Genomic DNA, 16437 nt, shown 5'->3' with positions numbered 1-16437 from the left:
ACAACTCATATCTTGATAGAGAAATCCAAAGAACCAAAAATTCAAAAGTTAAAGAAGCAAAATAAAAGTGGATAAATGAATTGTATGACAAAATAGAAAACTTAGAAAGAAAATAAACATAATACATTCAACCTTGATAAAAAATTAAAAGAAACGTCCAATAACAATACAAATAATATGCCCACTCTAGCTGACAACAAAGAAAGAATAATTAGAGAAAGAACCGAACAAATTCAAGTATGGAAGGAATTTATCGAAAACTCCTTTGCGGATGACAGACCTGAACTGCAACAGACGTCGACGTAGGAGAGAGAAGGAACCTCAATGCTAGACGTACAGATAAAATAAATGAAGCAATGTCTAAAGAATTGTAAGCATAAAACTACTAATACATTTTTTAACAACATGTATTTCTGAAAGTGGTGTAATACCCAGGGAACGGCTTAGCTCAAAATTCATAGCTATGCCAAAGAAATCTAGTCTATTTTTAAAGATAATACAGAATCGAATTTATAAAAAATGTGAAATAGACATAAGTGACTCTGAGTTCGGATTTAGAAAAGCCTTAGGAACAAGACAGGCGATTTGCAAATCTAACACTCATTCAAAAATGATTTAATCGGCGAAAAAAAGTATATCTCGACCACCGGAGAGCTTTTAATACAGTCCAGAATTAAAAATTGTTGTATGAACTACAGAAAATAAAGCTAGACGGAAAAGATCTCTGTATAATTCAAAACCTTTATTGTAACGAAGAAAATCAGCCTTAAAACATTTCAATTACACTACTAAAAGTGTTTTTAAAAGCGTCCGTATACAAGGAGGTGTCCGATAAGGCTGTGGCATGTCTCCATTGCTCTTTAAATTGTACTCTGAGTGTATATTTAAGCAAGCACTAAACGGCGCCGAAATTGGTATAAAAATAAACGATGAATATATTAACAATATTAGGTATGCAGACTCATTATAATACTCATTTAGAACACGTTCACAAATTTATATACTTAGGAGCAGTACTAAAGTTATTGAATGATCAGTCCTGCTGTATAAAGTTGAAGCCTGGACAATAAAATTAAATATCATGAGAAGGCTAGAAGCCTTTAAGATGTTGCTTTATCGCAGAATGCTGCAAATATCATGGACACAACACATTATAAATTAAAAAATTAAAAAGAGTAGGAAAAGGTGTACAGACATAAACAGATAGTTAGAACTTATAACAACGATTGAAAAAAGAAAGGCCTTGTACCTAGGCCACATAATGAGAAATGACAAATATAACCTGCCATTAATAATAATAAAAGGGAAGATAAGAGGGTGAAAGAAGAGTAGGAAGAAGAACCAGGTCATGGCTTCGCAATATCAAAACTTGCAGAGGCATGAAAGTCCAACGAGTGGTGCAAAATAGATTTTTATGTAGTGATTACAAACTTCCAGTAATGGAGTGCACTAGAAGAAAAAGAGGATAAACAAAAAATTCGAAGACTTCTACACTTGGATCGAACTACTCTGTTTAACCACCCCAAAATAGGGATAAATACACACACAAAAAAGTGAGAGAACTTTTGAGAGTTAAGCGGGACAGACGAGAGGGAAGAGGAACCACCAACGATTCTTCAAGAATTAAAGACTAGCCACAAATCACCCGGAATAGATAATCTCCCAGCTGAACTACATAGGGATGGTGGCTACGAAACCATAATGGCACTACGGTAGCTCATAAAAGAAATATGGACACCCAAATCCCTCCCTATTGATTGGAATATTGGAAAACTTTGCACCACACACAAAGAAGGAGATATCATTAAATTCTTTAACAACAGAGGAATTACGCTTCTAAATGTAGCATATAGAATATTTTTCACAGTATTATGTCACCGTATGGTACCATGCCTCGTATGCAGAACAAATGGTAGAAAAATTACCCGGCTGGTTCCGGAATTCGTAAATCTGACATTTTAGAAAAACTGGAAGCAAATTTTAGAACAAACATTGGAATATAGCATAGATACTCATCAAATATTTATAGAGTGCAAAGTGCAAATCAGTTGGTAAACTTAACCAAACTAACTTTTGAAAAAGTTGAATTTAGAGTAAAAATCAAGGGGCAACTGTCTAAACCCTTTAAAACAAGTAATGGGCTGAGCCACGAAGATCATCTATCCTCTGTACCGTTCGATCTTACTCTGGAAAAAGTTAATTTGTATATCAAAAATCACAACCACCAGTTCAATACAGTAAACTCTCTCCTAACGGATACCTCTCTTCGCCGGACACCTACTCTACACGGACGGTTCTTAAACTAAAAATCAGAGATAGTATAATATATGAACCTGTGTCCTGCAACTCCTTTTAACGGACACTCTCACTGGAGATGTCACAAAATATACAAATATAAAATTTATATGTGTACAGGGAGAAAGACAATCCTTTAAGATAAATACGACTCAGCGATTTCCCACGGGTCTTATACATATCTGGATGATAATTAAAAATTTATCCGCCTATACAAATATTTACCAATAAAATAAGTTAGTTGGGTAAATACATTCTAAATAAATTTTACGTATTTTGTAAGAACAATAGTAATTGAAACATTAATTTTTGTTATTTTTGGATTAAATTGCACAATAAATTTTATATGTATCTAAACATCTACCTATATAATTAAAGCAAGTGAAATAATTTTAGTTCTGAACGTTTTGGGACGTGAATAATGAGTGGAGACGTATAAGTTAAGTGTTAAAAAGTTAGAAGAAAAATTTGGAATTGGAAAAACTCAAGCCAGTTAAAAATCTTGAAACATAAAAGTAATTTAATTAATCAGTTTTCTGAGAACGGAAACCTGGAAGAGAAACGAAAATTTTTGAAAACCGAGGGTGCTGTATTAGACCAAATTGTTTTCGATTCGTTCCGTAAAGTGCGGTCTAAAGATTCCTGTTTCTGATAAAATTATTCAGGATAGAAGTTGCAAGGAAACTAAGTGTTGATATAAAAGCTTGTAATGGATGGCTCGAGAAATTTTTGTTAGCGATACAATATTTCCTTCAAATCTATATGTGGCGAAGCAGCTGCTGTACATTTATTTGTGTGAGATGCACGTCTTTATCAAATCTAGAACTTTGTTGCTGTCTGATATGACAGTATATTAAAACTATTTAATTTACAATTAGAATACAATTTATGATTACTTATTATTATTTTTCATGGACTTTAAAGTTTCAATTAGCAAAGTTCATTATATCATATTTTTCATGTTTATATCACAACGATACATCATTGTATGAAAGTAACAAACAAAAGTAGTAAATTATATGAATATTTCCCTACTTTATCGAGTTTTGCCACTGCGCACTCAGAACTCGCGTTATCTTCACTATCTTGGGCTAGGATAAGTCTCCATGAAAGATGGATTGTATGCAGGTAGCCTTCGAATGCCGCATGTACAATAAAACACCTATTATGACTTAAAGCTGATTTCTGCTTGTTTGTTAAAATCTGTTACCACATTAGGGCGTCCGAGCCTAGTGGTAAGAATATCTTAAAGACGCAATCCATCTTTTTACGAAAACATAATGATTTTTTCAGATGTTCGGTATGTTGGTATATACATACAGTAATGTTGACATATTGATATACTCAACAAGAAATCTTTATACTATATCAAAATTTATACTATATCAGTTCCAATAAAAGCAAATTACTATTTTCCATAATACGTACATTGTTTTATATTGTAAATGTATACAGTGTGTCCATAAAGTGTGGAATAAATTCGGTATTGTCTAAATGAAAAGCCTTTTTAAAAAAATCTAAAACACGTCGATTTTAAATTTAATGTTCTACATTTTACAATAAAATTTCATTATACAAGGTGATACACATTACAGTGAGGACGTCATCGGCTCTTTTTTTTTTTTTAATGTAACACCCTTTATTTTAGAACATTTTTAGATCAATAAAAATGAGCTGATTTTAAAAAAGTATAATACTCAGGTCTAATGGATATAATTTGAAAGATATGCGCTTAGAAAATAAATTATTTATTATCAATTGCAAAAAAGTAGCCTACTTTTAGTTTTTGGTAAACTGTAATTATTTTTAGTAACGTTTTATAACAATTAAGTAGTACAATAATTGTTTTAATTCGTAAATGTTTTGTATTATTGCTTAGAATTAATTTTAAGTAGAAATAAATTTGAGTGTAAAGCAAAGAATTGAAATACTCATGATGATTGGGTATGGAGACAAATCGCGAACTCAGATGGAAGTGTGTAATTTATTTAATGATAAATATCCAGAAATACCCATCACGCAGTCAACAGTAAGTAACATTGAAAAAAAAATTCGAGAAACTGGTACGGTTGAAAATACACGCCTATCAGGTCGTCCTTTCTGTAAATTATGTTACAACATTAGATGTTCTACTTGCTTTTGAAGAAGATGCGCACACTTCTGTTCGTAAGTTTACTATTGATCTCGATGTTTGCAAAACAACCGTACACAAAATATATAAAAACAAGTAAAGTAAGTAAAATGCACAGTTGTACAGGTATTAAACGAGGATGATCTAGATAAAAGAATACAATTTTGCGAAATAATGATGGATAACAGCCACCGAAACCCTCTCTTGGTTCAAAATATTATTTTTTCTGATGAGGCTACATTCAACTTAAACGGCGAAGTCAACCGTCAGAATTGTAGATACTGGACAAAAGAAAACTACAACTGGAGGCAGGAACATCATACACAATACCCGCAAAAGGTAAACGTATGGGCTGGCATTGTAAGAAATAAAATCATTGGATCCTACTATTTCGAAGGTAATTTAAACGAGCCAGCATGCCTTCAGTTTTTAAGTGGGTATCTCGTACCTACTTTAGTTAATTTATTCTCCAGTACAATTAATCTTGGAGGTTTTGATAAAATTTTATGGTTTCAACAGGATGGTGCGCCTCCGCATTATGCTTTAGATGTTCGAAGGTACCTAAACCAAATTTTTCTGAACAAGTGGATTGGAAAACGTGGACATATTAAATGGCCAGCGAGGTCGCCAGACCTCAATCCTTTGGATTATTTTATGTGGGGTCATTTAAAGAATGTTATTTATAAAACGAAACCTGCAAATATTGGAGACTTAAAAACAAGAATTCGTAAAGAAATAAACAATATTTCTCAAGAAAGTATAAACAAGGTTCTACAAGAATTTGTATAACGTTTGGATTACTGTCAAATAGAACAAGGGCTACAATTCGAATATTAAAGATTAAGTCATGTATTAATTACCGGATTACTTTCAAGTTATTTATTATAATTTATTTATAATTTATTAATGTTACAAATGAATAAAAATTAATTTTCTAAGCGCATATCTTTCAAATTATATCCGTCAGACCCCCAGTATTATACTTTTTTGGAATCAGCTCACTTTTATCGATCTAAAAATGTCCTAAAATACAGGGTGTTACATTTAATAATGTGTGTGTGTTTAACGTGTATAATGAAATTTTATTGTAAAATGTAGAATATTAAATTTATAAATCGACCTGTTTTAGGTTTTTTAAAAAGGCTTTTCATTTAGGAAATATCGAATTTATTCAATACTTTACGGACGCACTGTATATGTAAATACATTAAGATTTGATTACTTTGATTGCACAAAAGAAAAAATATTTAAACTGTAATACTGAATTATAACTAAATTTATTTGGGGCTGACATTAACTCACTTTCCAATGTGATTTTCATAACCGGATCTTCTTTTCAAACCAAAGCTTTGCTTAAACCAATCAAGAAGCACTGCCTTATTAATAAACGCAATTGTTTTAAAAATGGAAAAGTGGTGTTACTTAACATCACTGTAATTTGTAAACTCATGGTATCACTGAGCGCAAATTAAAAAAAAATTAGACTTCATATACATACTATTATAATGTATTTTATAACCCCATTTTGTGTTTATTTCCATTATCGAAAATTTTTGTTATTTTTAAAATATACAATTAACCTTATAAAATCATATTTTCTTTTTATTTTAGACTTTTGGACACGTTTCGGGATCACACATAAACCCAATAGTAACAGTCGCTGCAGCAACTTTAGGAGATATAGCTTTAATTCAGGTTCCAGTTTACTTTGTCGGACAAATGATTGGAGGATTATTAGGATATTCTCTTCTTTTGGTAAGCATATTTAAACTTTAAGGTATTTATACATTTATTTAAAATTGGTTTAAACATTAGAAATATGATGTTTTTACCAAAAAAAAAAATTTTTTTTTCTGAAATACCAGTATTTGATTTATCCTAACCATCTAATAAGATATACTAAGTTATTTAGAAATTCGAACATCTATTATGAATTATTTTATTCTAATAAAATTTGGTATACAACGATATTTATAGCGACAACAGTTTAGGTTTTAGAATTTTTAATATTTATTTTTTTTTCTAAATTTGATACATACTAAAAATTTTAACTTTTAAGTTTACAGCCGATCAAAATTTAGAATAATGTGTAGTTCTTAATTATTTTTTAAAGTTGTTTACAATATCTATAGGACGAAGACGCGCATTGCGCATACTTTATTAACTGCTCGAATTTAAAGGGGGGCTTAAGTTGGCTTAAGTGAAGTGGGAATTTTTTTAGGAAATTGCGAATAAGAGTCACAGAGACATAGATACATTAATAGATACTACTAAAAATATGAAGGCCAAGAAGGCTGATCCAAGAGCACAAGGAGGCGTCAAAAAACAACAGAGCGTCAAGATCGTCGCCTAAGGTTGATGGCTCTAAGAGACCGTTTCTTCACTACAAGGTGTATTACAGATCAATGTTTTGCAGAATCTGGAAGAATAAATGGTATGCGAATAATTTACCGTGAAATTCTTTTTGGCATTTCTTCATTTCGATGACACTGAGTACTACCTTGTACCTATAATCTAGAGCTATGGTTATACAGAAGGTTCCTGAAGATACCGTGGACAGACAAAGTCACCAATGAACAAGTACTACGGAAGATGAACACAACCGCGGATTTAATCAACATCGTCAAGGGCCGTAAGCTGCAATAATTGGGACATATAATGAGAAATCAAGGCAGATATAAGTTACTCCAATGCACTTTGCAAAGTAAAATTGAAGAAAAAAGGGCTCCGGGACAAAGAAGAATATCCTGGCTTGCTAACCTGAGAGCATGGTTTGGAAAGATCTCAAGACAGCTATTCCATATAGCAACCAATAAAGTCATCATACCCAGAATGATCGCCAACGTTCGAAACGGACAGGCACCCTAAGGATGCGTTCATAACGGAGACCATCGCACCGTCTCCTCTCCTAGAGCATAAAGTAGCATTTAAAGTAATGCATTTATTTTGCCGAAAATCGATTAAATGATACCATCGCATGGACCGAGCGAGGGTCGGCGCCTCGTTATGGACGCACGCTAAAAATTGAGTAACAATATATGTCCCAACGTTGTCGATGTATATTATCGTAAAACGTAAAACGTTCTACTTAAACGTTCTACTAGTAAAGCTAGTACTTTTAAATTATTTTTTATTTATTAATGTAAGGCTAGACTGTAATTAAATATTTTTGTTAATCTAAATCTATTTCTAGGTTGCAACTCCTGATATTTACATGGGCAACGTATACGATAACAGCACTGGTGCCAAAATTGGAGTAGGAGTATGCTCGCCAAGCATTAACCCCTTAATAAGCGCCCCTCAAGCTCTCTTCGTCGAATTTGTATTGTGCTTAATTCTTGTCCTCTTCTGTTGTGGTGTTTGGGATTCCAGAAACAGCCAAAAGCACGATTCCGTATCCATTCGATTTGGTCTTCTTATTGCTGTATTGGCAATGGCAGGAGTAAGTATAAACAATATATTAAACATTGAATAATTGAAAATTACTAAAGACAACATAAACTTTGTAGAGTTTGAACTTAAAAGCTTGACAAGAATATTAAGCATTTATTCAATATATAAATTTTTATTGGCCGATTTGTAAGCTGTTACCGATAAACGAAATGATGCTCTCTTAAGACTTCAAACCCTCTTCTTCATATATTTTTATATGAAAGTTTACTGTGAGTGCGTTTAGTCAACTGTTGTATACATGACGCGTTAATGATCATTATATTTGGCTCAAAAATCCTCTGTGAATTCTGGTCTCTTGAGAGATTCTTTGTCATTCTGGTCGGCTTGGTTGGATGGTGACGTGTTGGCATCTTCTGATTCTTAGAGTCCATAAGTCCCTTTAGAATCCATACTGGAATTGGTTTTGGAGTTTATAGCATGCCCTATTTGTAAGGTTTGTTCGTCTTTTAATTTCTTCGCTTGTTTTGTTGGTAGTGTTCACTAGCCAGCCAAAGTATGTGAAGCTGTCAACATGTTTAAAGGTATAATTTTCAAAGGCTGTTTCCCGTTTCTCATTTGCTATAGGATCCTTAGTTACCAATATGTACTTGGTTTTGTCATCGTTGATGACTAGACCAAACTGTTTCGCCGTCGTTTCTAATTTTAGGAAATATTGCTCAATATCTTGCTTGCTACACCCTATTTTGTCAATGTCGTTAGGATATGATAAGATTTGTATCGATCCATTGTTAATAGTACCGCCTTTCCTAATTCTGATTAGATATATATAAAAATCTGATCAATTTTTGATTTTGAGTGAATCCGGCCTGGTAATTTCCAACTATGCCCACTGTGTAGACTTGTAGCCTTTCGTAAAGAATATTTGCTAGTATTTTGTAAACAGTTGTTAACAGGGTCTTGGGTTGTTAAGACACTAAGTGAAAATTTATGCAGCGTCCGTAGCAGAGCGTCGATACCATTCTTGAAGAGCTAACTGCAAATTTAATCGGTTCCTTATGATTAGACTTCGGCAAATATGCATATTGCATATTTTGCATATTGTGCATATTTTATGCAAATATTTCAAATTTTAGCGTATTTGTATAAAAGTTTGCATAAAGTGCATAAAAGTTCAGATTTTTATACTGTATTTAAAAATTTTTAAACATACCAATTTATTTCAATTCTTGTATAAAATTTTGTAGTCATTTTAATCAAGAAATGATCTAAGTACGTAATCTCTACAGGTACAAAACATTTACAATTTCAAAGAAGATCAATTTAAGTAGCCCTCAACATTCTTAGAAAGTCTCGGTCACTGAGGCATCCAGTTATTGGATAATCGCTAAGGGTTCGCTCATTTGCATTTTATGATCTAATCCTCAAATCTATCTACAATTTATTGTATCTGAACAGCAGGTAAACGGCTAATAGTTTTGTTCCTAATTTAGGGATTTTCCAAAATCTCCCAGTTTATTGAATTAGGTACCTAAACATTTCTAATTTGATGCTCAGATTTGTAAATCATTTTTGTTTTGATATTCAAAGCGTAAACACTCGTTGTGCGTAACAAAAAGGAAGATTGTGATTTTATAATGCCTAAAACAACCAGTGCTTCAACTTGGATTAAACCTTATAAAGAGCTGTCTATGGATATGGGAAAAATATACTGTTCAGTCTGTGGCAAAATTGTAAGTATCTAATATTTTCTATTAAATATCTAATATTTCATACATACAGGGTGTTTCCAAATGACACTTATAACGTTTGACTGTAGATACTTCTCGAAAAATTGAACAAAACGATATAGTTAATGAGGGGTCAAACTTATTTACATTTCGAGATACAGGGTGTTAAAATTAAAAAAAATTAAATTCTTTTAGTTAATAACAACAATAACTTTAAAACCAATAAACGTATTTACTTGAAATTTAGTACTCGTAGGTTGTTTTTAAATGAAAAATAGCTTCCTTTAGTGAGAAAAAATTGTCCATGGTACAATACAATGGTGTGTATTTAGAAAAATTTTTCACTTTTACTTTTTTTATGAAGTCAGCTATTCTAAAACACAATTATTTTTATTGTAATTGAATTAACAAAAAAAAAAACTTTTGTTGAATTTTAAAATAAGTTATATGATGTACTAATGGTTAGTAACAAAAACTAATTTGTGGATTAATACTGCATTTAAAACACTTAGCGAGTGTTTTTTTTCCAAACCAGTTATTTGATTAACCAAAAACACCTTGTATATTTTTATATTTTAAAGGTTGGGTTAAAATAAAGGTTTTTATTTTTATTTATAGATAGCATGTGAGAAGAAATTTCAGATAGACCAACATGTGAGAACTGCTTCACACATTGCAAAAAAAGGAAAAATAGGAGGAAAACATCAAACTTCAATGGATAAATGTTTCCAATCTACTTCAAAAAAATTAGATGAGCAAGAAACTTTTAATGAAGACTTGTGTCGCGCATTAGTGTCTGCAAACATACCGCTTTCAAAATTAGCAAATGTAAATTTTAGTTCGTTTCTAAAAAAATATTGCAAACTTAATGTTCCAAGTGATCGGTCTCTAAGAAGAAATAATGTGAACGGGCTATACTCGTCGGTGTTAATTAATATTAAGGAAGAAATTGCAGATAATTATTTTTACATATCTGTAGACGAAACCACTGATTCCTCAGGAAAGTATATTGCTCATTTATTGATTGGTGTTCTTAAAGAAGATACCTTACCAAAATCTCATCTTATTTCATGCCAGCAACTTGAGAAAACAAATGCTTTAACAATTTCGCGTTTTATACAAGAAACATTAGCAACTTTTTTTCTTCCGACAACTATTCCTTCTAATAAATTACTGCTTATTTTATCGGATGCTGCTCCTTATATGGTGAAAGCAGGACAACATTTAAAAATATTTTTCCCAGATTTAATACATGTTACTTGTGTAGCGCATGGATTAAACAGAGTTGCAGAGGAAATACAAAAAAAGTTTCCTCTTGTAAATACCATGATATCCAGTGTCAAAAAAGTATTTCTTAAATCTCCTATAAGAATTCAACTTTATAAAGAAATGCTACCTAACATTCCTCTTCCACCACAACCTATTTTAACGCGATGGGGAACATGGTTAGAAGCAGCTAAATTTTATGCAGATCATTTTGTTAAAATAAAGAACATAATTGATACGTTAACAGATGAAAGTTTACAATCTCTTTTGGATTCTAAACAAACTTTTCAGAGTAACTTGCTTCAACAAGAACTTCATTTATAAAATCAAATTTTAGTTTTGTTTAAAAAACAATTACTCAGTTAGAATCACCAAAACTGTCATTGTTCGAAAGTACAGCATTAATAAAAGAATTTGCTTCATGTTGTCGGAACGTTAGAAATAATATTGGAAAAGATATTTTAAAAAAATTTTAAGCTACTATGGAAAAAAATAAAGGTTACCATATTCTTTCTGAAGTAGTCAGTGTTCTAGCTGGAAATATTTCGGAAACAATTAATTTAGAACCAAATGTTTTGGTTAGTTTGAAAAATGCTCCCGTTACATCAGTTGATGTTGAACGAAGTTTTTCCATATATAAATATATGTACTCAGACAGAAGCCACAAGTTTTTGTTAGAAAATTTTGAACACCACTTGGTCATTTATTGTTACCATAATTCTAAATAAGTTTATTCATACTTAAAAATGATGTAGTTACTTAAAATAAATGTAAATCTTAATGAATAGTAGGAAATATTTAGTTATGTACACTTTTTTTTAAATAAAATTGTTACTATTTTACGATTTTTTTATTTATTTGTATGCATATTTTGTAAAATATTTGCATATTTTCGGGTAAACACGTGCATATTTATGCGCATATTTTCTACATTTTTATTTGCATATTTGCCGAAGTCTACTTATGATTGATTAGTTTTAAGCATTTCAATGACTTGGGCAACCTGTGATTTATAGTTTTAAACTTTTTAACAGCCTGGCCAACCTCTTCAATGGTAGGTGGTATTTCGTGTTTGAATTAAATAGATTTCAATCATTTCGATCTGCTAGGGTGTTATCTGCTTCTTCTATATGGTGGCCATTAAATTTTGCGTATAAAAATTCAACCCACCTGTTCGAGATTGAGGCCATATCATTTATATTTATATTTCCTTCTTCATCCTTACAGCTCCTTATTTTTGCCTTTAACTCTTTGCTCATTATGTTTAGATTTTTGTAGAACTTTTAAATTTCATTTTGAATTCTCAACTATTCTATGCTTTCTAACTGCTTCTCCTCTTATTGCCTTTTTTTCTTCTATCTAATATTGTTTCTCCTCTTCTTAGAGTCAGGAACATAGGCTTTTGCTAATTTTATATACGGTAATCTTTTTATATAGTTATATTTTAGTCAATTTCGATATTTTCGTTTTATTTGAATATTTATTAAAATACTACGATATTTTCTGACTTAGTGGTCAAGGCAGTTAACGCTGGTTTGTCAACTTTCACTAAACTTGTATATCCGTAATAAAACAGGATATCATTAACCGATCTTAATACAGCCCACTACATAATATAATATAAGTATAAAATAGAAATATGTTTAATTATGCTACTGATTGCGTGATCTTCATTATACACCACGTCTTCAGATCGTAAGTATAGAACTTAACAGCTACAATGTTATGAAGTACAATGTTATTAGATGGTGGTTGTTCAAACTGCTGAGTTTTGTACTTACAGTCTGAAAATGTAATGCATAATGTGTAACACAAACCGGTCGCCAGAACTTATAAGTAAAGCATTTTTATTAATTTTATTTTTGTATAAAATACACTCACAGATTTGATTAGTTCATTTAACGTAAGGTGATTTTTTTATATATGACAATATTTTAAACTTTGTCAAGTTCTAAGAATACAAAGTGGATATATCTATTTTTTTTTCATCGTTTTTGGAGTACATATCTTAAGATAAGACGACATGTTCTAATAATAAAAACTACTTTGTTCTTCTTTTTTTTTTCACATATTATTTATAATTCTTTTTGTATAATAAGTTTATATAAGCTTTATTGCTATCATCTGGGATTGCCTATCCTTTATACAAACATTTTGAGGTTAAACTGGACGGCTTACAGGATCAAGCCATGAGGTCAGAGGGGCTAAGAATCTGCGGAGTCTAAACCGCTTCCCAAATAAAACAACAACACTTTATATAGCGATATATAACTGCGGCTCGCTATCAAATTAATCCAGACATGTAGAACTAGACAACGAAACTAAAAATATAAAATGGGATGTTATAGGAATTAGTGAAGTAAGACGAAAAGATGAAAAATTATTAGAATTAGAATTAGAAAACATATTCAACGAAGAGTGGTAGAAATAGCTAGTATCTCGGATAGAGTAGCTGGTTTAACCTTACAGCTATTAAGGACATACCATATATAATTTATACAAATATACGCCTTAACGATTACTCACACTGATGAAGCAATAGACGATCTCTACAGTAACATAACTAAAGCAATAAATAACAATAAAGGTTACTTCCTTAGTAAAGTATTTAGTTGGTGACTTTAATGTCAAAGATAAACAAATGCCAAAAAAAGGCAAGGAACAAGTCATGAAAATGTATGGAGTCGGTAAGAGATTTGGAAGGGAAGAAAAACTGGTTTAGCTTGCACACTTCTAAAAGATCTCTATTTCAAATACATTCTTTAAGAAAAAATCGAACAGACAATTGAACCATTTGAACCCAATTGAATCAGAAAATTGGTTAGCATCAAATGGAACCAATAAGAACGAAATTGACTTCATTCTCACCAACAAGATTGCTAGAATGAATGAGGTCAATGTAATAAATAAACTTCAACCAAGTAGCGATCATAGACTAATCAGAGCCAAAATTGTTCTAGATCTGAAACTAGAACGAATAAAATTAATCACAAAACCAACAGTAACCAGTACAAATATTAAAAACCAAAAAAAAACTTAGATCACTTCCAAAGGACAATGAATAAAAGATTACATTGCCAAATCGACAGCAACAACAGATAAAAAAATGCATCAAATACTGCACAACCAAGGCAGCAAGCTGGCTTCAGAAGTGGATTCAGTACCCTGGATTATATCCACGTGCTTCGAGAACTAATGAGTAGATATGAAGAATATAAAATACCGCTAGCATTAAGCTTCATAGATTTCAAGAAGGCGTTCGATTCGATATATCCCAAGGCAGTAATAGAAGCTTTGACCAACCAAGGCATTGACAAACCATACCTAGAGACTTTAGCAAATATATACAGACAAGCAGAAGCTAAGGTAAAAATTATAAAAAAAAAACTCTAGAATTTCCCACTACCAGAGGCGTTCGACAAGGAGACGCAATATCACCAAAGCTCTTCACTGCAACTCTAGAAAATATATTCAGCAAAATAAACTGGCAAAGCAAAGGCATAGCCATTGATGGAAAATACCTCAGCCATCTAAGATTTGCGGATAACATCGTTCTGGTTGCAAAAAATCCTGCAGAACTACAAGAACTTATAAGCGATCTAAATGCAGCTAACAATGAAGTTGGCCTAAAAACTAACACAACAAAAAAACCATTTATAATGAGCTACTGGATGTCCAATATGTAATAATAAACCACACTGCACTTAAGACAGTAGACGAGTATGTATAACTGGAACAATCAACACATAAATATGGCTCCTTACTGCCGGAAATCAACAGAAGAATGAAACTTTGGCATCATTTGATAGAAATGCAGTTATATTCAAATTGAATATCCACTTCATCTGAAGAAAAAAGCATTCGATCAGTGTATACTACCAATCATGACATACTGCTGCGAATCTGGGACACTAAATAAAGACATCACAGCAAAACTCAAAGTTACTTAATGGTCAATGGAGCGATGTATGCCAGGTATATCAAAGAGAGATTAAATAATAATAGAATGGACCAGACAGAAAATCAAGGTTACTAGTCCACAGCATTGTGGACTAGTAATCTTGATTTTCTGTCTGGACACATAGTCCACAGTATTGTGGACTATGTGTAGTCCACAGCATTAAATATTTAAAATGGCAGTAGGTGATCTAGATGATCCATAAGAGACAAAGATTTCAAAACATCCCATATTCAAATAGTTTTTATATTGGTTGAGATACGTAGACGACGTACTGGTATGTTTCACAAGAACTAACAGACAACTTGACCAATTTTTATCGTATCTTATTTCACTCCATAGTCATATTGAATTTACACTAGAAACAGAACAAAATCAATCTATAAATTTTTAATATTAACAGACTTAAAAACAAACATGACTTGTCCATATTTTATAAACCTATCCATACTGACACGACTATACACAATTCATCATCTCATCCCACACAACATAAACTAGCAGAATATCATAGTATGTTACATAGATTAAGAGAAACTCCGATGTCAAAATACAACTTCGAGACAGAATTAAATATTATTAAGCAACTAGCAGTAAACAATGGAGACAACGAACAAACAATTAATAAAATTTTCAATCGAAAACTACACAAGAAAGCCCTGAAATTAGTATTTCCACCACCAGAGAAAAAACCCAGTACCTTCTGCTCGATTACATATACAGGCAAAATATCAACAAAAATAGCCAAACACATAAAAAGAAAGGAAAAACACCAGCTTTCAGAGCAAATAACAACTTAGGCAAATATAATTAAAACAACAAGAGGCAAAATAAAAAGCACTTACACAGTGGTGTATATAAACTTAAATGTGGCAATTGCCCAAAAACTTACATCGATCAAACTGATAGAAATTTTAATAAACGAATAACAGAACATAAAAGGGCTTTCAATAATAGAAAAACAGATTCTACATACGCACTTCACCTTCTAGATCATAATCATTATTTTAATGACGAATTAAACATTCTTCACATTCAAAATAAAGGCCTTAAGCTATCGTTATTAAAATCTATGAAAATTAACAAATTAAAAAACACAACTTGGCCACGTGATGCGAAACGAAGAAAAATATCGAATTCTTCAACTCGTTATGCAGGGTAAAGTATTTGGCAGAAGAGAACCGGGACGCCGTCATATCTCGTGGTTGAAAAATCTCCGACAATGGTTTGGGATGACCTCAGCGGAGCTGTTTCGCAGAGCAGTCAACAAAACCATGATAACCTTGATGATCGCCAACATCCGGACCGGATAAGGCACCGAAGAAGAAGAAAAAACACAAATATAATTCTGAATGACCTACTTGAGACAAATAGTTCTCACCTCCTCAACTTATTTCATTAAAGACTATAAAGTGTAAACGCATGCCAAAAATAGATCACTTTAGAAAGGCAATCAGACGAAACAGCTGTATGATAAGAGTTTATAATAAATTTTGTGGAAGTTTTTAAAAACAAAGTTTTCAGTGTTTTAGTGTTACATAAAATAAATTTTCATCAAGTAACGGTCGAATCCATCAGTTATATAAATATAATAATTTATTAATATTATTAATACCAATAATATTAATTTCTACTCAAAATTTAATCTTAGTTCGTATGGCTAAGGT

The 16437-nt window shown here is 31.7% G+C and overlaps 1 protein-coding gene across 3 annotated transcripts in view; it reads left to right on the top strand.

Moving 5' to 3' along the window:
• Positions 1-16437, top strand: part of LOC140443641 (aquaporin-like) — a 131296-nt gene that overhangs the window by 108970 nt on the left and 5889 nt on the right. For all 3 annotated transcript variants that reach the window (XM_072534998.1, XM_072534999.1, XM_072535000.1), the window contains exons 3-4: positions 6038-6181; positions 7620-7868. In XM_072534998.1, coding sequence (XP_072391099.1) covers positions 6038-6181; positions 7620-7868 — 393 coding nt within the window. The remainder of the gene's footprint in view (positions 1-6037; positions 6182-7619; positions 7869-16437) is intronic.

Source organism: Diabrotica undecimpunctata, chromosome 6 (genome assembly GCF_040954645.1).
Source record: "Diabrotica undecimpunctata isolate CICGRU chromosome 6, icDiaUnde3, whole genome shotgun sequence".
In the NCBI taxonomy this organism is placed as follows: Eukaryota; Metazoa; Arthropoda; class Insecta; order Coleoptera; family Chrysomelidae; genus Diabrotica; species Diabrotica undecimpunctata.
This window is presented reverse-complemented; position numbering and strand designations above follow the sequence as displayed.